Source organism: Salmo salar, chromosome 18, assembly GCF_965601325.2.
Source record: "Salmo salar chromosome 18, fSalSal1, whole genome shotgun sequence".
Taxonomy (NCBI): Eukaryota; Metazoa; Chordata; class Actinopteri; order Salmoniformes; family Salmonidae; genus Salmo; species Salmo salar.
Genome location: NC_138308.1, coordinates 91,273,985 through 91,296,160, shown reverse-complemented (window position 1 = coordinate 91,296,160; position 22,176 = coordinate 91,273,985). Strand labels below are relative to the sequence as shown.

General features: G+C 48.0%; 1 protein-coding gene across 4 annotated transcripts in view; it reads left to right on the top strand.

Annotated features, from left to right (window-relative positions):
- Window positions 1-20,576, top strand: part of si:dkey-183c6.7 (Urea transporter, erythrocyte) — a 24,301-nt gene extending 3,725 nt beyond the window's left edge. For 2 of the 4 annotated variants that reach the window (XM_045700434.2, XM_045700436.2), the window contains exons 4-8: window positions 430-619; window positions 3,690-3,837; window positions 10,953-11,087; window positions 19,624-19,673; window positions 19,906-20,576. In XM_045700434.2, coding sequence (XP_045556390.1) covers window positions 430-619; window positions 3,690-3,837; window positions 10,953-11,087; window positions 19,624-19,673; window positions 19,906-20,085 — 703 coding nt within the window. In that variant the 3' untranslated portion in view covers window positions 20,086-20,576. 4 annotated transcript variants of the gene reach the window in all.
- Window positions 20,577-22,176: the final 1,600 nt, after the last annotated feature.

The window sequence follows — 22,176 nt, the reverse complement described above, 5'->3', positions numbered from 1 at the left end:
ACAGTACGTTCCTCTACAGGACGTTGATAGAACGTTTCTCCCCGCAGTACGTTGATAGAACGTTTCTCCCTGCAGTACGTTTCTCTACAGTACGTTGATAGAACGTTTCTCCCCGCAGTACGTTGATAGTACGTTGATAGAACGTTTCTCCCCGCAGTACGTTCCCCTACAGTACGTTGATAGAACGTTTCTCCCTGCAGTACGTTGATAGAACGTTTCTCCCCGCAGTACGTTCCTCTACAGTACGTTGATAGAACGTTTCTCCCCGCAGTACGTTGATAGTACGTTGATAGAACGTTTCTCCCCGCAGTACGTTGATAGTACGTTTCTCCCCACAGTACGTTGATAGTACGTTCCTCTACAGTACGTTGATAGAACGTTGATAGTACGTTCCCCTGCAGTACGTTGATAGAACGTTTCTCCCCGCAGTACGTTTCTCTACAGTGGCCTGGCTCCCCTGCTAGATAAGTGGGACCTACCTGTGGCTGTGTTCCCCTTCAACATGGTGATCCTGCTCTACCTGGCCTGTACTGGCTCCTCTAACCCCTACTTCCCTCACCACCCTGCCACACCACTAGGGGAGCTAGAGAGCAACGCTACCCAGCTCAGCCTCACTCAGGTAGGAGAGAGAGGAAGAGGGGAAGGAAGAGGGGTGGGCAACACGTGCTGAGAGATTAATCAACATGGCCAATATATCACGGCTAAGGGCTGTTCTTAAGCACGATGCAATGCGGAGTGCCTGTATACAGCCCTTAGCCGTAGTATTTTGGCCATATATCACAAACCTCTGAGGTGCCTTTTTGCTATTATAAACTGGTTTCCAACGTAATTAGAGCAGTAAAAATAAATGATTTGTCATACCCCTGGTGTGCGGTCTGATATACCACGACTGTCAGCCAATCAGCATTCAGGGCTCGAACCACCCAGTTTATGATAAACAACTAATTGACCGATGTCGGTTCAATCACTTGGATTTACATTTACATTTTATTTTTATTTTTTCATTTAGTTCTGTTTTTTTTGTGAGCCCTACGCACCATTTCTCTAGAGAGAAATCAAATACTTCACGAGAGAAATCAACTCAAGAACTATGTGGGACGCTGGGCTGAAGGGAGTTGTAGTTTTAATTAAGAAAATATTCAATCTAGTTCAGCGCAGAAACGTGGTAATTCACTACAATGACCATAATCCATTGTGCCACTTACGCCTGCTTCATTAAATTAGATATACACAGATCGCATGAGAGAGGAATGTACACAACACAAGACGAGAGGGATAGCGATAGTTTGTGAAAGTATGCCTTATCTACTTTGAAGAACTAGTCAAATGATTTTGCCAGACAGCTCTGCAGCTAGCCTACTGTAGCTAAATAGGATGACTACAGACAGTACAGTATGGGGAGCACAGAGAGAACATTAGATGGTCTGGCAGGCTGGTTGGCTGCTACTACCTGAGCAGAGATGAGATGATGACTTTAAGGAATGACAAATAACAACTTGGCAAGGGTAGAGTCAACAGTTCCTATTCACTATATAGTGCAATACTTCTGACATAGGGATCTGGTCTAATGTAGTGCACTATAGGAAATAGGGTGCCATTTGTGACTTGGTCAACAGGTGCCTTCTGGGGACGTATCCCCTGTCAATAGTCTAAAGTGTTTTACTTTCCTTGTCTCTTCTCCTTCTTTCTTTCCTCGTCTCCTCTCCTTCTTTCTTTCCTCATCTCATCTCCTCTCCTTCTTTCTTTCCTTGTCTCCTCTCCTTCTTTCTTTCCTCGTCTCCTCTCCTTCTTTCTTTCCTCGTCTCCTCTCCTTCTTTCTTTCCTCATCTCCTCTCCTTCTTTCTTTCCTCATCTCCTCTCCTTCTTTCTTTCCTCGTCTCCTCTCTTTCTTTATTTCCTCGTCTCCTCTCGTTCTTTCTTTCCTCATCTCATCTTCATCTGCGTTGATCTGTAAAGACAGGCTAGGTGAAAGCATTATGGAAGAAGGACTTTCAGACAGTGAGGTCTTTCAAATCAGTTTAGAAAAGGTTACAGAGATGAACTAGACAGCTAATTCCATAATTTATAATGTGACAGCATTGGCAGCACCAATGAGGGTTAACAGGATTTGGGTCCTCTATCCAACTCTATGAGACTAGCCACAACATATCAAGCTTGTTAGAGAGTTCCTACGTTGCCAGTGCTTGCATTAGATCAAATATAAACTGGCCTAAGGATGTGTTCTTTCCATGTAAGAGTACTCTGAACAAATCCAAAACGTAGGCTTAAATAGAGATGATTTATTTACATCATGATGTCTATCCATGTAAGAGTAGTTTCACGACATCTCAAATGCCCCTCATCTTTTTCTGTTCTCTCTCTGTCTCTCTCTCGCTCCCGCTCTCAATTCAATTCATTTTCAATTTAAGGGCTTTATTGGCATGGGAAACATATGTTTACATTGCCAAAGCAAGTGAAGTAGATAATAAACAAATATGAAATAAACAATACAAATTAACAGTAAACTTTACACTCACAGAAGTTCCAAAAGTATAAAGACATTTCAAATGTCATATGTCCATATACAGTGTTGTAACGATGTGCAAATAGTGCAAATAGTTAAAAAATAAATAAACATAAATATGGGTTACACTGCCTGTCTGCCTGCCTGCCTCTCTCTCGCCCCACTTTCTTTCTCTCACCCCACTTTCTTTCTCTCGCCCCCTCTTTTGTTCTCTTGCCAACTTCCCCTCCTTTGATCTCATCTCTCTTTTATTCAAATTCCAGTCCTCTCTCTTCCTCTCCGTCACCAACTAGGCTACATCTCCTCAGCTCTCTCTCTCTCTGTTTCTTTCCATCTCTCTCTCTCTCTCTCTCTCTCTCTCTCTCTCTCTCTCTCTCTCTTTCTCTCTCTCTGTGCTTATTCTTATTATAGACACACACACTCTCACACATGAAGAGAGAGAGAGAGAGAGGGAGAGAACCACAGGCACCTGGGAACCTGCTCTGCTCTGTCATTGATTTACATTGGGACAGAGATAGAGATAGACATAGAGAGAGAGAGACAGAGAGAAACAGAGACAAAGACAGACAGAGAGGGAGAGAGAGAGGGAGAGAGAGGGAGAGAGAGAGAGAGAGGGGGATGAGAGAGAGAGAGAGAGAGAGAGAGAGAGAGAGGAGAGAGAGGGAGAGAGAGAGAGGGGGATGAGAGAGAGAGAGAGGGAGAGACAGAGACAGAGAGAGAGAGAGAGAGAGAGAGAGAGAGAGAGAGAGAGAGAGAGAGAGAAAACTGTGCCAGCCTGCAGCAGTGATATCATTATGATCTTGGAGGTAGAGAACTGTGCCAACCTGCAGCAGTGATATCATTATGATCTTGTAAGTAAAGATACATCCCAGCAACAGGCAGGTGCATTTATCACGTCGCCATGGAAACCACTCACATCTCGCTATTGGGTGTTTGTATGGGTGGTGGTGATGGGTGTGGAAATTCACTGGCATGTCCTTGGCACCAGCACTAGAACACAGAGGCTGCATTCCAAATGGAACCGTATTCCCTATATAGTGCACTACTTACAGTATGGGCCCTGGTCAAAAGCAGTGCACTTCATAGGGAATAGGGTGCCCTTTTGGGATACAGAAACATTATATGTGTGTGCATCTGTTTTTAAGAGTGTGTGTGTGTTTATGTGTGCGTGTGTAATTCAATGTAGCTCCTGCAGGGGGTGCCGTTGGGTGTGGGTCAAATCTATGCATGTGAGGACCTGGGCCCCTCTGTGTTGATCCTGGGAGCGACGCTGCTCTACTCACCTCTACTGGGTTCACACGCCCTACTGGGCTCTGGGGCCGGCACACTCGCAGGTGAGTAGGATCATGTAGCTGTCTGTCTCCATGCTGTTCATACAGAGACAGGAGGTTTGATAAAGAGGGATAAAAGAAACAGTTAAAACCAACTGTCATGCTGGCACACTGTGGAGTAGACTCTCTCTCTCTATCTCTCTCTCTTATGATTAACAAGCCCCTCAGAGGGAGGGACAGAGAGAGAGAAAGAGAGAGAGAGAGGCAACTGGACCTTTTTTGGAACACCATTATTTTTGTCTTACTGAGATTTACTGTCAGGGCCCAGGTCTGTGTAGAAGATCTAGGTGCTGCTGTAGGCCCTCCTTGGTTGGGGACAGAAGCACCAGATCATCAGCAAACAGTAGACAATTGACTTCAGATTCTAGTAGGGTGAGGCCGGGTGCTGCAGACTGTTCTAGTGCCCTCGCCAATTTTGTTGGTATATATGTTGAAGAGGGTGGGACTTAAGCTGCATCCCTGTCTCACCCCACGGCCTTGTGGAGAAAAAAAATGTGTATTTCGCCAATTTTAACCCCACAATGGTTGTTTGTGTACATGGATTTTATAATGTTGTATGTTTTTTCCCCCAACACCGCTTTCCATCAATTTGTATAGCAGACCCTCATGCCAAATTGAGTCAAAAGCTTTTTTGTACTCAACAAAGCATGAGAAGACTTTGCCTTTGTTTTGTTTATTTATTTTTTGTCAGTTAGGATGTGCAGGGTGAATATGTGGTCTATTGTATGGTAATGTATTAATATTATTTATTTATTTTTGTTGAGAGGGGGGTAGTTCAGCTTTAATATTGCAGACAGATTGTAGTTTCCATCAATGTAATTTTCTGCATCATTTCCAATCCCCCATATATAACATAACAAAATCTGGAAAAGGTCAATGGGTCTGAATACTTTCCGAAGGCACTTTTTGTCTCATCACAATATCTCAGATCTACAGACAGTTCCTTGGACGTGGTATAATTGCTGCTCTGACATGAACTGTCAACTATGGGACCTTTATACAGACAGATGTGATTCTTTCTGAATAAACAATGGAATTGGCCACCGGTGGACTCCAATCAAGTTGTAGCAATATCTCAAGGATGATCAAAGGAAATTGGAATGTCAGAGCAAAGTGGTGTGAATACGTATAAAAATTAGATATTTCTGTATTTCATTTTCAATAAATTAACACAAATAAATAAAAACATGTTTTCACTTTGTCATCATGGGGTATTGTGTGTAGATGGGTGAGGAAAAAGTATATATTTAATCCATTCTGAATTCAGGGTGCAACATAACAAAATGTGAGTCAAGGGATATGAATAGTTTCTGAAGTCACTGTAGCCCCCCAAAAACATTGATCCGGCCCATCTAGCAGAAACCGCTCAGTTCTGCCTCCAGGGCAAGACTTATGACAATTAACATCAACCTGCGTCTGGTCACTGAATCAGTCTCTTCATCTGCCACCTACAGTGGCTTGCGAAAGTATTCACCCCCCTTGGCATTTTTCCTATTTTGTTGCCTTACAACCTGGAATTAAAATAGATTTTTGGGGGTTTTGTATCATTTGATTTACACAACATGCCTACCGCTTTGAAGATGCTAAATATTTTTTATTGTGAAACAAACAAGAAATAAGACAAAAAAACTGAAAACTTGAGCGTACATAACTATTCACACCCACAAAGTCAATACTTTGTAGAGCCACCTTTTGCAGCAATTACAGCTGCAAGTCTCTTGGGGTATATCTCTATAAGCTTGGCATATCTAGCCACTGGGAGTTTTGCCCATTCTTCAAGGCAAAACTGCTCCAGCTCCTTCAAGTTGAATGGGTTCCGCTGGTGTACAGCAATCTTTAAGTCATACCACAGATTCTCAATTGGATTGAGGTCTGAGCTTTGACTAGGCCATTCCAAGGCATTTAGATGTTTCCCCTTAAACCAATCAAGTATTGCTTTAGCAGTACGCTTAGGGTCATTGTCCTGCTGGAAGGTGAACCTCCGTCCCAGTCTCAAATCTCTGGAAGACTGAAACAGGTTTCTCTCAAGAATTTCCTGTATTAAGCTCCATTGATCATTCCTTCTATTTTGACCAGTCTCCCAGTCTATGCCGATGAAAAACATCCCCACTGCATAATGCTGCCACCACCATGCTTTACTGTGGGGATGGTGGTCTCTGGGTGATGAGAGGTGTTGGGTTTGCGCCAGACATAGCGTTTTCCTTTTGAGCCAAAAAGCTACATTTTAGTCTCATCTGACCAGAGTACCTTCTCCCATATGTTTGGGGAGTCTCCCACATGCCTTTTGGCGAACACCAAACATGTTTGCAAATCTTTTTCTGTAGGCAATGGCTTTTTTTCTGTCCACTCCTCCGTAAAGCCCAGATCTGTGGACTGCACAGCTTAAAGTGGTCCTATGGACAGATACTCCAATCTCCGCTGTGGAGCTTTGCAGCTCCTTCAGGGTTATCTTTGGTCTCTTTGTTGCCTCTCTGATTAATGCCCTCCTTGCCTGGTCCCTGAGTTTTGGTGGGCGGCCCTCTCTTGGCAGGTTTGTTGTGGTGCCATATTCTTTCCATTTTTTAATAATGGATTTAATGATGCTCCGTGGGATGTTCAAAGTAACAGATATTTTTTTATAACCCAACCCTGATCGGTTCTTCTCCACAATTTTGTCCCTGACATGTTTGGACTGTTCCTTGGTCTTCATGGTGCCGCTTGCTTGGTATTGCCCCTTGCTTTGTGGTGTTGCAGACTCTGGGGCCTTTCAGAACAAGTGTATATATATACTGAGATCATGTGACAGATCATGTGACACTGAAATTGCACACAGCTGGACTTTATTGAACTAATTATGTGACTTCTGAAGGTAATTGGTTGCACCAGATCTTATTTAGGGGCTTCATAGCAAAGGGGGTGAGTACATATGCACGCTCCACTTTTCTGTATTTTTGTCTGTCTGTATGTCTGGTTGCTTTGTTAGTTATAAATAAGTCTGGATGATAGTATTTATTTGTCTGGGAGCTCTGTTGGTCTGTGTGTGTGTGTGTGTGTGTGTGTGTGTGTGTGTGTGTGTGTGTGTGTGTGTGTGTGTGTGTGTGTGTGTGTGTGTGTGTGTGTGTGTGTGTGTGTGTGTGTCGGGAAACGCCATTGGATATCCGTAACCTACATCGATTATTTTTCCTACACTCAATCTCTGAGGTTTCCATAGTTACGACCCTGAATATACGCGTGTCTGTCTGCATAACTCTCTGTGTGTGTGTGTGCTCATACTTATACATTCGTGTGTGCGTGTGTAGTCTATTTTTTATCTTTCAGTGATAATGTCACGGCTGTTTGAATGATCGGACCAATGCGCAGCATGGTTGTGGTTCCACATATTTATTAAACGTGAAACTGAATGCAATACACTTAAATACTTGAAAATACAAAAACAACAAACCATGACGCAGAGAGGAAAACACACTACTCAAAAGATAATCACCCACAAAAACAGGTGGGACAAACATCAACTTAAATAGGACCTCCAGTTAGAGACAACGACAACCTCTAATTGGAGGTCATGCCAAACAAAAACCAACATAGAAATACAAAACTAGAAACTGAACATAGAAATAGAAAAACAGACAAACACCCCCTGTCACGCCCTGACCTACTCTACCATAGAAAATAACAACTTACTATGGTCTGGACGTGACAGATAAGTTATCTCCATTTCACACCCTATCTCTCTACAACGCATTTTTAAAGTATTCAGACCCCTTCACTTTTTCCACATTTTGTTACGTTTCAGCCTTATTCTAAAATGGATTCATTCATTTTTTTCCTCATCAATCTACACACAATATCCCATAATGGCATCACAATACCCCATAACAACATCACAATACTCCATAATGACATCACAATACCCCTTAATGACAAACCGAAAAGAGGTTTTAAGATGTAATTTTTTTTTATATAAACAAATAACAAAAATACCTTATTTACATAAGTATTCACCCCCTTGGCTCTGAGACTCCAAATTGAGCTCAGGTGCATCCTGTTTCCATTGATCATCCTTGAGATGTTTCTAACTTGATTGGAGTCCACCTGTGGTAAATTCAATTGATTGGACATGATTTGGAAAGGCACACACCTGTCTATATGAGGTCCCAAAGTTGACAGTGCATGTCAGAGCAAAAACCAAGCCATGAGTTCGAAGGAATTGTCCGTAGAGCCAGGATTGTGTCGAGGAATTGTCCATAGAGACAGGATTGTGTCGAGGCACAGATCTGGGGAAGGGTACCAAAACAATTCTGAAGCATTAAAGATCCCCAAGAACACAGTGGCCTCCATCATTCTTAAATGGAAGAAGTGTGGGACCACCAAGACTCTTCCTAGAGCTGGCCACCCAGCCAAACTGAGCAATCGGGGGGAGAAGGGCCTTGGTCAGGGAGGTGACCAACAACCCAATGGTGACTCTGACAGAACTCTAGAGTTCCTCTGTGGAGATAAGAGAACCTGCTAGAAGGACAACCATCTCTGCGGCACTCCACCAATCAGACCTTTATGGTAGAGTGGCCAGACAGAAGCCACTCCTCAATAAAAGACACATGACAGCCCGCTTGGAGTTTGCCAATAGGCACCTAAAAACTTTCAGACCATGAGAAACAAGATTCTCTGGTCTGATGAAACCAAGATGGAACTCTTTGGCCTGAATGCTAAGCGTCACGTCTGGAAGAAACCTGGCACCATCTCTACGGTGAAGCATGGTGGTGGCAGCATCATGCAATGGGGATGTTTTTCAGCGGCAGGGACTGGGAGACTAGTCAGGACCAAGGCAACGATGAATGGAGCAAATTACAAAGAGATCCTTGATGGAAACCTGCTCCAGAGTGCTCAGGACCTCAGTCTGGGGGTGAAGGTTCACCTTCCAACAGAACAATGACACTAAGCACACAGCTAAGACAACGCAGGAGTGGCTTCAGGACAAGAGTCTGTAATACCTACATGTTTCAAGCAGATCACCATAGTCTATGTGCCCAAGAAAGTGAAGGTAACCTGCCTAAATGGTAGCTATGAAGTGCTTTGAAAGGCTGGTCATGGCTCACATCAACACCATCATCCCAGAAACCTTAGACCCACTCCAACTCACATACTGCCCCAACAAATCCACAAATGACACAATCTCAATTGCACTCCACACTGCTCTTTCCCACCTGGACAAAAGGAACAGCTATGTGAGAATACTGTTCATTGACTACAGCTCAGCGTTCAACACCATAATGCCCATAAAGCTTATCACTTAGCTAAGGACCCTGGGACTAAACACTTCCCTCTACAACTGGATCCTGGACTTCCTGACAGGCCGCCTCCAGGTGGTAAGGGTAGACAACAACACATCTGCCACGCTGATCCTCAACACAGGGGCCCCTCAGGGGTATGTGCTTAGTCCCCTCCTCACCCATTCCAACACCATCATTAAGTTTGATGACGACACAACTGTGGTAGGCCTGATCACCGACAACGATGAGACAGCCTATCGGGAGGTCAGAGACCTGGCAATGTAGCACCAGGACAACAACCTCTCCCTCAACGTGAGCAAGACAAAGGAGATGATCGTGGACTATAGGAAAAGGTGGGCCGAACAGGCCCCCATTAACATCGACGGTGCTGTAGTGGAGCGGGTTGAGAGTTTCAAGTTCCTTGGTGTCCACATCACCAACAAACTATCATGGCCCAAACACACCAAGACAGTCGTGAAGAGGGCACGACAACACCTATTCCCCTTCAGGATACTGAAAAGATTTGGCATGGGTCCCCAGATCCTCAAAAAGTTCTACAGCTGCACCATTGAGAGCATCTTGACCGGTTGCATCACCGCCTGGTATGGCAATTGCTCAGCAATCGACCGTAAGGCGCTACAGAGAGTAGTGTGTACAACCCAGTACATCACTGGGGCCAAGCTTCCTGCCATCCAGGACCTATATACTAGGCGGTGTCAGAGGAAGGCCCAGAAAATTGTCAAAGACTTCAGTCACCCAAGTCATAGACTGTTCTCTCTGCTACCGCACGGCAAGCAGTACCGGAGAGCCAAGTCTAGGTCCAAGAGGCTCCTCAACAGGTTCTACCCCCAAGCCATAAGACTGCTGAACAGCTAATCAAATGGCCACCCGGACTATTGACATTGACACCCCCCCCCCCCCCCCCTCTGTTTATTATCTGTGCATAGTCACTTTACCCCACCTACATTTCCAAATGACCTCGACTACTAACCTGTACCACATTACTGTTATTTTATTGTGTTCATTTTTGTTGTATTTTTTACTTTAGTTTATTAAGTAAATATTTTCGTGACTCTATTTCTTCAACTGCATTGTTGGTTAAGGGCTTGTAAAAGTAAGCATAACACCTGTTCTATTCAGCATTTCACTGTAAGGTCTACACCTGTTCTATTCAGCATTTCACTGTAAGGTCTACCTACACCTGTTGTATTCGGTGCACGTGACAAATAACATTTGATATGATTTAATTTGATTTACTGAGATGGGAGAACCTGCCAGAAGGACAACAGTCTCTACAACACTTCATCTATCTGGGCTTTATGGGAGAGTGGACAGATGGAAGCCACTCCTGAGAGAAAGACTTTACAAAAAGGCACCTGAAAGACCCTGAGAGCATAAGGCCAAAGAGTCTGTGGTCAGATGAGACAAACATGTAACCCTTTGACCTATTGCAGTGTGGTGGGTTAGTTATTGACATCCATTCAAATATACTACTGCTAAGGAGATGGCTAACATAGAGAAAGAAAGATGGAGGGAGGGGGAATGAAAGAGAGAGGGAGAGATAGATAGATATGAAAGGGGGAGGGGGAAAGGGAGTGAGAGGTAGAGACAGTACAAAAGGAAGACAAGAAAATGGAGAGGAAGAAATTAAGAGAGGGATGGTGAATGAAAGAGAGAGGGAGAGTTAGCTGGGAAAGGGGGGAGGGGGAAAGGGAGTGAGAGGAAGAAAGAGAGGGAGGGATAATCTTCCAGCAAGCATGAGTATCTATCTCCCCCTCCTGGACATGTCTGGTACTGCACATTCACTCGTTTTAACTCTCTCAGAGCCTGAGTGACTCATATCTGACAGAATAATACTGTGTGTGTCTACAGGTCTGTCAGTGTCAGTGCGTCACAGGGCCCTGTACTCCGGGCTGTCAGGGTTTAATGGAGCTCTGGGTTGTATGGCCGTGGGAGGACTGTTCTTTACGTTCACCTGGAGGACACACCTCTTCTCTATCGCCAGCGGTGAGACATTCTTCTCCTCTTCTTTCCCCCACACCATCCATCTCTCCTCTCCTCATCCCTCTCTCCTCTCCACACCCCTCTCTCCTCTCCTCACCCCTCTCTCCTCTCCACACCCCTCTCTCCTCTCCTCACCCCTCTCTCCTCTCCTCATCCTCTCTCTCCTCTCCTCATCCCTCTCTCCTCATCCACCCCTCTCTCCTCTCCTCACCCCTCTCTCCTCTCCTCACCCCTCTCTTCCTCTCCTCATCCCTCTCTCCTCTCCACACCCCTCTCTCCTCTCCTCACCCCTCTCTCCTCTCCTCATCCCTCTCTCCTCTCCTCATCCATCTATCTCTCCTCTCCATCATTCTCTCCTCTCCTCATCCCTCTCTCCTCATCCATCCCTCTCTCCATCCCTCTCTCCTCTCCATCCCCCTCTCCTCTCCTCATCCATCCCTCTCTCTCCATCCCTCTCTCTTCTCCATCCCTCTCTCTTCTCCATCCCTCTCTCTTCTCCTCCCCTTTCTCCATCCCTCTCTCCTCTCCATCCCTCTCTCTTCTCCATCCCTCTCTCCTCTCCTCCTCTCTCTCCATCCCTCTCTCTTCTCCATCCCTCTCTCCATCCCTCTCTCCTCTCCATCCCCCGCTCTCCATCCCTCTCTCCTCTCCATCCCTCTCTCTCTCCTCACCATCCCTCTCTCCTCTCCTCATCCCACTCTCCTCTCCTCATCCCTCTCTCCTCTCCTCTCCTCATCCCTCTCTCCTCTCCATCCCTCTCCCCTCTCCTTTCCTCATCCCTCTCTCCTCTCCATCCCTCTCTCCTCTCCATCCCCCGCTCTCCATCCCTCTCTCCTCTCCATCCCTCTCTCTCTCCTCACCATCCCTCTCTCCTCTCCTCATCCCACTCTCCTCTCCTCATCCCTCTCTCCTCTCCTCTCCTCATCCCTCTCTCCTCTCCATCCCTCTCCCCTCTCCTTTCCTCATCCCTCTCTCCTTTCCTCATCCCTCTCTCCTCTCCTCACCTGACCCCTCTCTCCTCTCCAACCCTCTCTCCTCTCCTCTCCTCATCCCTCTCTCCTCTCCAACCCTCTTTCCTCTCCATCCCCCTCTCTCCTCTCCATTCCTAACTCTCTCCTCTCCATCCCCCTCTCTCCTCTCCATTCCTCTCTCTCTCTTCTCCATACCCCTCTCTCTCTCTCCTCTCCATCCGCCTCTCTCCTCTCCTCATCCCATACTCCTCTCCTCATCCCTCTCTCCTCTCCATTCCTAACTCTCTCCTCTACATCCCCCTCTCTCCTCTCCATTCCTCTCTCTCTCTTCTCCATACCCCTCTCTCCTCTCCTCTCCATCCGCCTCTCTCCTCTCCTCATCCCATACTCCTCTCCTCATCCCTCTCTCCTCTCCATCACTTGCCCCTCTCCTTTCCTCATCCCTTTCTCCTTTCCTCATCCCTCTCTCCTCTCCTCACCCCTCTCTCCTCTCCTCACCCCTCTCTCCTCTCCTCATCTCTCTCTCCCTCCCTCTCTCTCCATCCCTCTCCTCTCCTTCCTTTTCTCCTCTCCATCCCCCTCTCTCCTCTCCAACCCTCTCTCCTCTCCAACCCTCTCTCCTCTCCCAACCCTCTCTCCTCTCATTACCATCTCTCCTCTCCTCTCCATCCCTCTCTCTCCTCTCCTCTCCATCCCTCTCTCCTCTCCATCCCTCTCTCTCTTCTCCATACCCCTCTCTCCTCTCCTCTCCATCCGCCTCTCTCCTCTCCTCATCCCTCTCTCCTCTCCTCATCCCTCTCTCCTCTCCATCACTCGCCCCTCTCCTTTCCTCATCCTTTCTCCTTTCCTCATCCCTCTCTCCTCTCCTCACCCCTCTCTCCTCTCCTCACCCCTCTCTCCTCTCCTCATCTCTCTCTCTCCCTCCCTCTCTCTCCATCCCTCTCCTCTCCTTCCCTTTCTCCTCTCCATCCCCTCTCTCCTCTCCATCCCTCTCTCCTCTCCAACCCTCTCTCCTCTCCAACCCTCTCTCTCCTCTCCATCCCCCTCTCTCCTCTCCTCTCCAGCCCTCTCTCCTCTCCATCCCCCTCTCTCCTCTCCATCCCTCTCTCCTCTCCATCCCTCTCTCCTCTCCATCCCCCTCTCTCCTCTCCAACCCCTCTCTCCTCTCCAACCCTCTCTCCTCTCCATCCCCTCTCTCCTCTGCATCCCCCTTTCTCCTCTCCATCCCTCTCTCCTCTCCATCCCTCTCTCCTCTCCATCCCTCTCTCCTCTCCATCCCTCTCTCCTCTCCAACCCTCTCTCCTCTCCATCCTCTCTCCTCTCCATCCCTCTCTCCTCTCCATCCCTCTCTCCTCTCCATCCCTCTCTCCTCTCCATCCCTCTCTCCTCTCCATCCCTCTCTCCTCTCCATCCCTCTCTCCTCTCCATCCCTCTCTCCTCTCCATCCCCTTCTCCTCTCCATTCCTCTCTCCTCTCCATCCCCTCTCTCCTCTCCAACCCTCTCTCCTCTCCATCCCCCTCTCCTCTCCATCCCCTCCCTCCTCTCCAACCCTCTCTCCTCTCCATCCCTCTCTCCTCTCCAACCCTCTCTCTCCTCTCCATCCCTCTCTCCTCTCCATCCCTCTCTCCTCTCCAACCCTCTCTCCTCTCCATCCCTCTCTCCTCTCCAACCCTCTCTCCTCTCCAACCCTCTCTCCTCTCCATCCCTCTCTCCTCTCCTCTCCAACCCTCTCTCCTCTCCATCCCTCTCTCCTCTCCATCCCTCTCTCCTCTCCAACCCTCTCTCCTCTCCATCCCTCTCTCCTCTCCAACTCTCTCTCCTCTCCATCCCTCTCTCCTCTCCAACCCTCTCTCCTCTCCATCCCTCTCTCCTCTCCAACCCTCTCTCCTCTCCATCCCTCTCTCCTCTCCATCCCTCTCTCCTCTCCAACCCCCTCTCTCCTCTCCATCCCCCTCTCTCCTCTCCAACCCTCTCTCCTCTCCATCCCCCTCTCTCCTCTCCATCCCTCTCTCCTCTCCATCCCTCTCTCCTCTCCAACCCTCTCTCTCCTCTCCATCCCTCTCTCCTCTCCAACCCTCTCTCGTCTCCATCCCTCTCTCCTCTCCATCCCCCCTCTCCTCTCCATCCCCCCTCTCCTCTCCAACCCTCTCTCCTCTCCATCCCTCTCTCCTCTCCATCCCTCTCTCCTCTCCATCCCTCTCTCCTCTCCAACCCTCTCTCCTCTCCATCCCTCTCTCCTCTCCAACTCTCTCTCCTCTCCATCCCTCTCTCCTCTCCATCCCTCTCTCCTCTCCAACCCTCTCTCCTCTCCATCCCTCTCTCCTCTCCAACCCTCTCTCCTCTCCATCCCTCTCTCCTCTCCATCCCTCTCTCCTCTCCAACCCCTCTCTCCTCTCCATCCCCCTCTCTCCTCTCCATCCCTCTCTCCTCTCCAACCCTCTCTCCTCTCCATCCCCTCTCTCCTCTCCAACCCTCTCTCCTCTCCATCCCTCTCTCCTCTCCAACCCTCTCTCTCCTCTCCATCCCTCTCTCCTCTCCAACCCTCTCTCGTCTCCATCCCTCTCTCCTCTCCATCCCCCTCTCCTCTCCATCCCCCTCTCCTCTCCAACCCTCTCTCCTCTCCATCCCTCTCTCCTCTCCATCCCTCTCTCCTCTCCAACCCTCTCTCCTCTCCATCCCTCTCTCCTCTCCAACTCTCTCTCCTCTCCATCCCTCTCTCCTCTCCATCCCTCTCTCCTCTCCAACCCTCTCTCCTCTCCATCCCTCTCTCCTCTCCAACCCTCTCTCCTCTCCATCCCTCTCTCCTCTCCATCCCTCTCTCCTCTCCAACCCCCTCTCTCCTCTCCATCCCCTCTCTCCTCTCCATCCCTCTCTCCTCTCCAACCCTCTCTCCTCTCCATCCCCCTCTCTCCTCTCCAACCCTCTCTCCTCTCCAACCCTCTCTCCTCTCCAACCCTCTCTCTCCTCTCCATCCCTCTCTCCTCTCCAACCCTCTCTCGTCTCCATCCCTCTCTCCTCTCCAACCCTCTCTCCTCTCCATCCCCCTCTCCTCTCCATCCCCCCTCTCCTCTCCAACCCCCTCTCTCCTCTCCATCCCTCTCTCCTCTCCATCCCTCTCTCCTCTCCAACCCTCTCTCCTCTCCATCCCTCTCTCCTCTCCAACCCTCTCTCCTCTCCAACCCTCTCTCCTCTCCATTCCCCTCTCTCCTCTCCATCCCTCTCTCCTCTCCATCCCTCTCTCCTCTCCATCCCCTCTCTCCTCTCCATCCCCCTCCCTCCTCTCCATCCCCCTCTCTCCTCTCCAACCCTCTCTCCTCTCCATCCCTCTCTCCTCTCCAACCCTCTCTCCTCTCCATCCCTCTCTCCTCTCCAACCCTCTCTCCTCTCCATTCCCCTCTCTCCTCTCCATCCCTCTCTCCTCTCCAACCCTCTCTCCTCTCCATTCCCCTCTCTCCTCTCCATCCCTCTCTCCTCTCCATCCCCCTCCCTCCTCTCCATCCCCCTCTCTCCTCTCCAACCCTCTCTCCTCTCCATCCCTCTCTCCTCTCCAACCCTCTCTCTCCTCTCCATCCCTCTCTCCTCTCCAACCCTCTCTCCTCTCCATCCCCCTCTCTCCTCTCCATCCCGCTCTCTCCTCTCCATCCCCCTCTCTCCTCTCCATCCCTCTCTCTCCTCTCCAACCCTCTCTCCTCTCCATCCCTCTCTCCTCTCCATCCCCCTCTCCTCTCCATCCCCCTCTCTCCTCTCCATCCCTCTCTCCTCTCCATCCCTCTCTCCTCTCCATCACTCTCTCCTCTCCAACCCTCTCTCCTCTCCAACCCTCTCTCCTCTCCAACCCTCTCTCCTCTCCATCCCTCTCTCCTCTCCATCCCCCTCTCTCCTCTCCATCCCTCTCTCCTCTCCATCCCTCTCTCTCCTCTCCAACCCTCTCTCCTCTCCATCCCTCTCTCCTCTCCAACCCCCTCTCTCCTCTCCATCCCTCTCTCCTCTCTATCCCTCTCTCCTCTCCATCCCTCTCTCCTCTCCATCCCTCTCTCTCCTCTCCAACCCTCTCTCCTCTCCATCCCTCTCTCCTCTCCATCCCTCTCTCCTCTCCATCCCCCTCTCTCCTCTCCATCCCTCTCTCCTCTCCATCCCCCTCTCTCCTCTCCATCCCTCTCTCCTCTCCATCCCTCTCTCCTCTCCATCCCTCTCTCTCCTCTCCAACCCTCTCTCCTCTCCATCCCTCTCTCCTTTCCATCCCTCTCTCCTCTCCATCCCCCTCTCTCCTCTCCATCCCTCTCTCCTCTCCATCCCTCTCTCCTCTCCAACCCCCTCTCTCCTCTCCATCCCTCTCTCCTCTCCATCCCTCTCTCCTTTCCATCCCTCTCTCCTCTCCAACCCTCTCTCCTCTCCATCCCTCTCTCCTCTCCATCCCCCTCTCTCCTCTCCATCCCTCTCTCCTCTCCATCCCTCTCTCTCCTCTCCATCCCTCTCTCCTCTCCATCCCTCTCTCCTTTCCATCCCTCTCTCCTCTCCATCCCCCTCTCTCCTCTCCATCCCTCTCTCCTCTCCATCCCTCTCTCCTCTCCAACCCCTCTCTCCTCTCCATCCCCCTCTCTCCTCTCTATCCCTCTCTCCTCTCCATCCCTCTCTCCTCTCCATCCCTCTCTCCTCTCCATCCCTCTCTCCTCTCCATCCCTCTCTCTCCTCTCCAACCCTCTCTCCTCTCCATCCCTCTCTCCTCTCCATCCCTCTCTCCTCTCCATCCCCCTCTCTCCTCTCCATCCCTCTCTCCTCTCCATCCCCCTCTCTCCTCTCCATCCCTCTCTCTCCTCTCCAACCCTCTCTCCTCTCCATCCCTCTCTCCTCTCCATCCCTCTCTCCTCTCCAACCCCCTCTCTCCTCTCCAGCCCCCTCTCTCCTCTCCATCCCCCTCTCTCCTCTCCATCCCTCTCTCTTCTCCATCCCTCTCTCCTCTCCATCCCTCTCTCCTCTCCATCCCCCTCTCTCCTCTCCATCCCTCTCTCCTCTCCAACCCTCTCTCCTCTCCATCCCCCTCTCCTCTCCAACCCTCTCTCCTCTCCATCCCTCTCTCCTCTCCATCCCTCTCTCCTCTCCATCCCCCTCTCTCCTCTCCATCCCTCTCTCCTCTCCATCCCTCTCTCCTCTCCATCCCCCTCTCTCCTCTCCATCCCTCTCTCCTCTCCATCCCTCTCTCCTCTCCATCCCCCTCTCTCCTCTCCATCCCTCTCTCCTCTCCATCCCTCTCTCCTCTCCATCCCCCTCTCTCCTCTCCATCCGTCTCTGCTCTCCATCCCCCTCTCTCCTCTCCATCCCTCTCTCCTCTCCATCCCTCTCTCCTCTCCATCCCTCTCTCCTCTCCATCCCCCTCTCTCCTCTCCATCCCTCTCTCCTCTCCAACCCCCTCTCTCCTCTCCATCCCCCTCTCTCCTCTCCATCCCTCTCTCCTCTCCATCCCCCTCTCTCCTCTCCATCCCTCTCTCCTCTCCATCCCCCTCTCTCCTCTCCATCCCTCTCTCCTCTCCATCCCTCTTCAGGGAATGCATCTGATCCTGTAAATGGGTAATCAGGAAGTCATTGTGTAACTTGATTTAATTTCATTGTTTTTGCAGAGGTCCAACACACACACACACACACACACACACACACACACACACACACACACACACACACACACACACACACACACACACACACACACACACACACACACACACACACACACACACACACACACACACACAGTGAATGTAGTGGTGAGAAGATTGTTCCTGATAAGGGTTGTACCTCATTATTAAAGAGATAATCTACTCACATGACGTAAATCACAGCCTCCAGAAGCTGAGTTTGAGTCCTCAATGGCACACTATTCCTTATACAGAGTACTGTGTAGGGAATAAGGCACACAGCACTAAGTTTGTCCAGGGCCCATAGGGCACTATGTAGGGAATAAGGTATACAGCACTATGTAGGGAATAAGGTATACAGCACTATGTAGGGAATAAGGTATACAGCACTATGTAGGGAATACGGTATACAGCACTATGTAGGGAATAAGGTATACAGCACTATGTAGGGAATAAGGTATACAGCACTATGTAGGGAATAAGGTATACAGCACTATGTAGGGAATAAGGTATACAGCACTATGTAGGGAATAAGGTATACAGCACTATGTAGGGAATAAGGTATACAGCACTATGTAGGGAATAAGGTATACAGCACTATGTAGGGAATAAGGTATACAGCACTATGTAGGGAATAAGGTATACAGCACTATGTAGGGAATAAGGTATACAGCACTATGTAGGGAATACGGTATACAGCACTATGTAGGGAATAAGGTATACAGCACTATGTAGGGAATAAGGTATACAGCACTATGTAGGGAATAAGGTATACAGCACTATGTAGGGAATAAGGTATACAGCACTATGTAGGGAATAAGGTATACAGCATTATGTAGGGAATAAGGTATACAGCACTATGTAGGGAATACGGTATACAGCACTATGTAGGGAATAAGGTATACAGCACTATGTAGGGAATAAGGTATACAGCACTATGTAGGGAATAAGGTATACAGCACTATGTAGGGAATAAGGTATACAGCACTATGTAGGGAATAAGGTATACAGCACTATGTAGGGAATAAGGTATACAGCACTATGTAGGGAATAAGGTATACAGCACTATGTAGGGAATAAGGTATACAGCACTATGTAGGGAATAAGGTATACAGCACTATGTAGGGAATAAGGTATACAGCACTATGTAGGGAATAAGGTATACAGCACTATGTAGGGAATAAGGTATACAGCACTATGTAGGGAATACGGTATACAGCACTATGTAGGGAATAAGGTATACAGCACTATGTAGGGAATAAGGTATACAGCACTATGTAGGGAATAAGGTATACAGCACTATGTAGGGAATAAGGTATACAGCACTATGTAGGGAATAAGGTATACAGCACTATGTAGGGAATAAGGTATACAGCACTATGTAGGGAATAAGGTATACAGCACTATGTAGGGAATAAGGTATACAGCACTATGTAGGGAATAAGGTATACAGCACTATGTAGGGAATAAGGTATACAGCACTATGTAGGGAATACGGTATACAGCACTATGTAGGGAATAAGGTATACAGCACTATGTAGGGAATAAGGTATACAGCATTATGTAGGGAATAAGGTATACAGCACTATGTAGGGAATACGGTATACAGCACTATGTAGGGAATAAGGTATACAGCACTATGTAGGGAATAAGGTATACAGCACTATGTAGGGAATAAGGTATACAGCACTATGTAGGGAATAAGGTATACAGCACTATGTAGGGAATAAGGTATACAGCCATCATCAACATCAAAGGACAGCAGTGTCTGCTCTGCTGTTCATGTCAGAAAACAAATGTGTGTGTGTGTGTGTGTGTGTGTGTGTGTGTGTGTGTGTGTGTGTGTGTGTGTGTGTGTGTGTGTGTGTGTGTGTGTGTGTGTGTGTGTGTGTGTGTGTGTGTAGAATGGTAGATTAACTATCTTCTCTGCCCTACAGCTTTTCTTTCTGCGTATGCTGATATCGCTCTGAGCAATTTACTTGGAACGGTGAGTCATCAAACATACACACTATAACTCCTAAAGCACTTTTTTCCTCTTAAGAGTATATGATTCCTACTTCCTACATTTTTCCTCACTCTCCCCCTTCCTTTCTCTCTCTCTCTCTCTCTCTCTCTCTCTCTCTCTCCCCTCTTTCCTCAACCCCTCTTCTATTCTTTCTTTCCTTCCCTCCTCTCCCTACACCACTCATCTCTCTCTCCTACTCCCCCCCGCCCCCCAGGTGGGCCTCCCAGCATGCAGTTGGGCAGCGACTCTGACCACCACTCTGATGCTGCTGCTGACAGGGCGGAGCCTTTCTGCATACCGCATCCCTACTGGTCGAGTCATGGCTCCGGAACAGAACATCCGCTGTCATAGTCAATGGGCTGCCAGAGAGACCACAGACAGCACTGACGTGTAGACACACACACAACTGGCTTAACCCATAAAATGTCGATATCAATATTGTCCACATGATGACGCTCTGAGTCAGGCAGGTGTAAGCAAGTTTCCGCTCGGTAGCCTACAGATCTATGATCAGCTTCCCCTCCCCTGATCCTAACCTTAACCATTAGTATGAACAATTATGCAAAACTGACCTTGGATCAGCATCTAGGAGGAACTTCACCCTACACTGAAGAGGCCTCAGTAACAGTTGCCTTAACCTGCCTGGATAAATACTGAACCACAGGGACAAGCACATACTTTGGGAGAAAGGAGGAGATGTACATAGCCTTTCTTGCTTCACTGGGCCTATAAAGGGACCGATTGAAGTCAATGTCTTTGACTCAGTGTTGTAGGCTACAATAGGCTACATGCTGATTAAAAGTCACTTTCTGTGTCTCTGTCTGTCATTTTGCCTGTGTAGGCCCTACTACTAAGCTTTTCCAATAAACAATGTTTCCACTTTCACTGCTTGTTTTTCGTCCAGAAAAATGTGAACCTTGAAACACGGACGCCTGGCCTGCATATGAAAACATTTCTCCAGGTGTTGCAAAGATCAGGGCCTGGTTTCAAGTGTAATCGACTACATCGGTGGTCGAGGAGGAGTTGCTATCAGGGGTTAACTTCCTTGCTCAAGGGCAGAAGAGCACATTTTTCCACCTTTGTCAGCTCAGGGATTCTAACCAACAACCTTTCGGTTACTCTTACAGTTTTTGACAGTTGCGTCCACATGATTTCTGAGACTATGGCTTCTTTTCTCGAGACTCTACACACAAAACCCCCAAAACACACAACATGCAAAACGTCACACATCTCTTGCAAAACCAAACACTTCATTCAAAACTATTTTAACTCTCCTCAAAATGGTGTTTTTGCATCAACTCCACACACCATCAAATGTTTAGCTCTTATTCACGCCAATTACACACGGATGTGATAAATGTAAAACACTATCTTGTGTCTTTTGCATGTTCAGTGTGGAGTCCACGTCAGTTTGTCATAGCACTCACACGTACATGTATGTGCACAAATATATACAGTATGTATACATATTCAGTATATATTTACACTATAAACAGAAATACAAGGGGGAAAAAATATTCTCAAAACATTGTATTTTCATCCAGATTTCAGGATAAACAGTAACAGACAAAACAAATACAGTAGAAGATAAACAAATAGGCTTGTTACTATAAAGACAATGAGGGTGCATCCTGTCTCCTATTTGGGTCTGGCCACAGCACCTCATCAACATCACAAGCGATGTTCTCTCTGGCTAAACAGCGGGGGAAGTAGCGTCTGGAGTGGCCTATCCAGCCGTGGCATGCCCCCTCCTCACCACAGGCCTCCTCCTCGTCTTCGTCCCCCTCTTCCTCTCACTCCTTTTCCTCTAACTCTCCAAAATTGGCCTCCATTGTTGTCCAAACCAAGAAAGCCAACCTGAAGCCTATTTATAGTGCTCAAGCTCTGATTTCTAAGTGAAGAAATTAGCTATAAGTGTTTTCACACGTCAGCACTGGGTGTAGGTAATCGGTAAATGAGTGTGGCATTTTGAATGGCAGTTTTTTTTCCAAACGAAACACAAGATCTGTTACTTTTGAATGATGCATCTAATGTAGAGAACAGTGTTTAATAAGAAATGTGTTTTACAATTGCAAACTGAGTGTAAAGCAGATAATGTGCTTGTAGTTTTGCAGACTTGGTCTGAAGATGAGGTACATGAGTTGATGGTTTCACTGAGTGTTCCTCAAGTACCACTTTTAATGTGGAAGAGATTGTAGAAAACAGTAACCTCTAGGCTACTGGCAGTGCAGGAAGTAAAATGAAATTCCAATTCTATAATTGAAAAAATATATATATTTAATTTCAATGACATCGAAACAAAGCAAAGATTAGCTATTTCTTTCCAAAGTTTCCATTTTTTTTATAAAAAAATAAAAAAATATGGGATGGGGTCAATTCGAATTGAATACATCATGCATTTCTATCTGAACGTTGGCCAACATTGTGTCCTGCTGAACGTGGTGCTGATTTCCAACAGCCCATTCATTCACAGCCGATACAGATA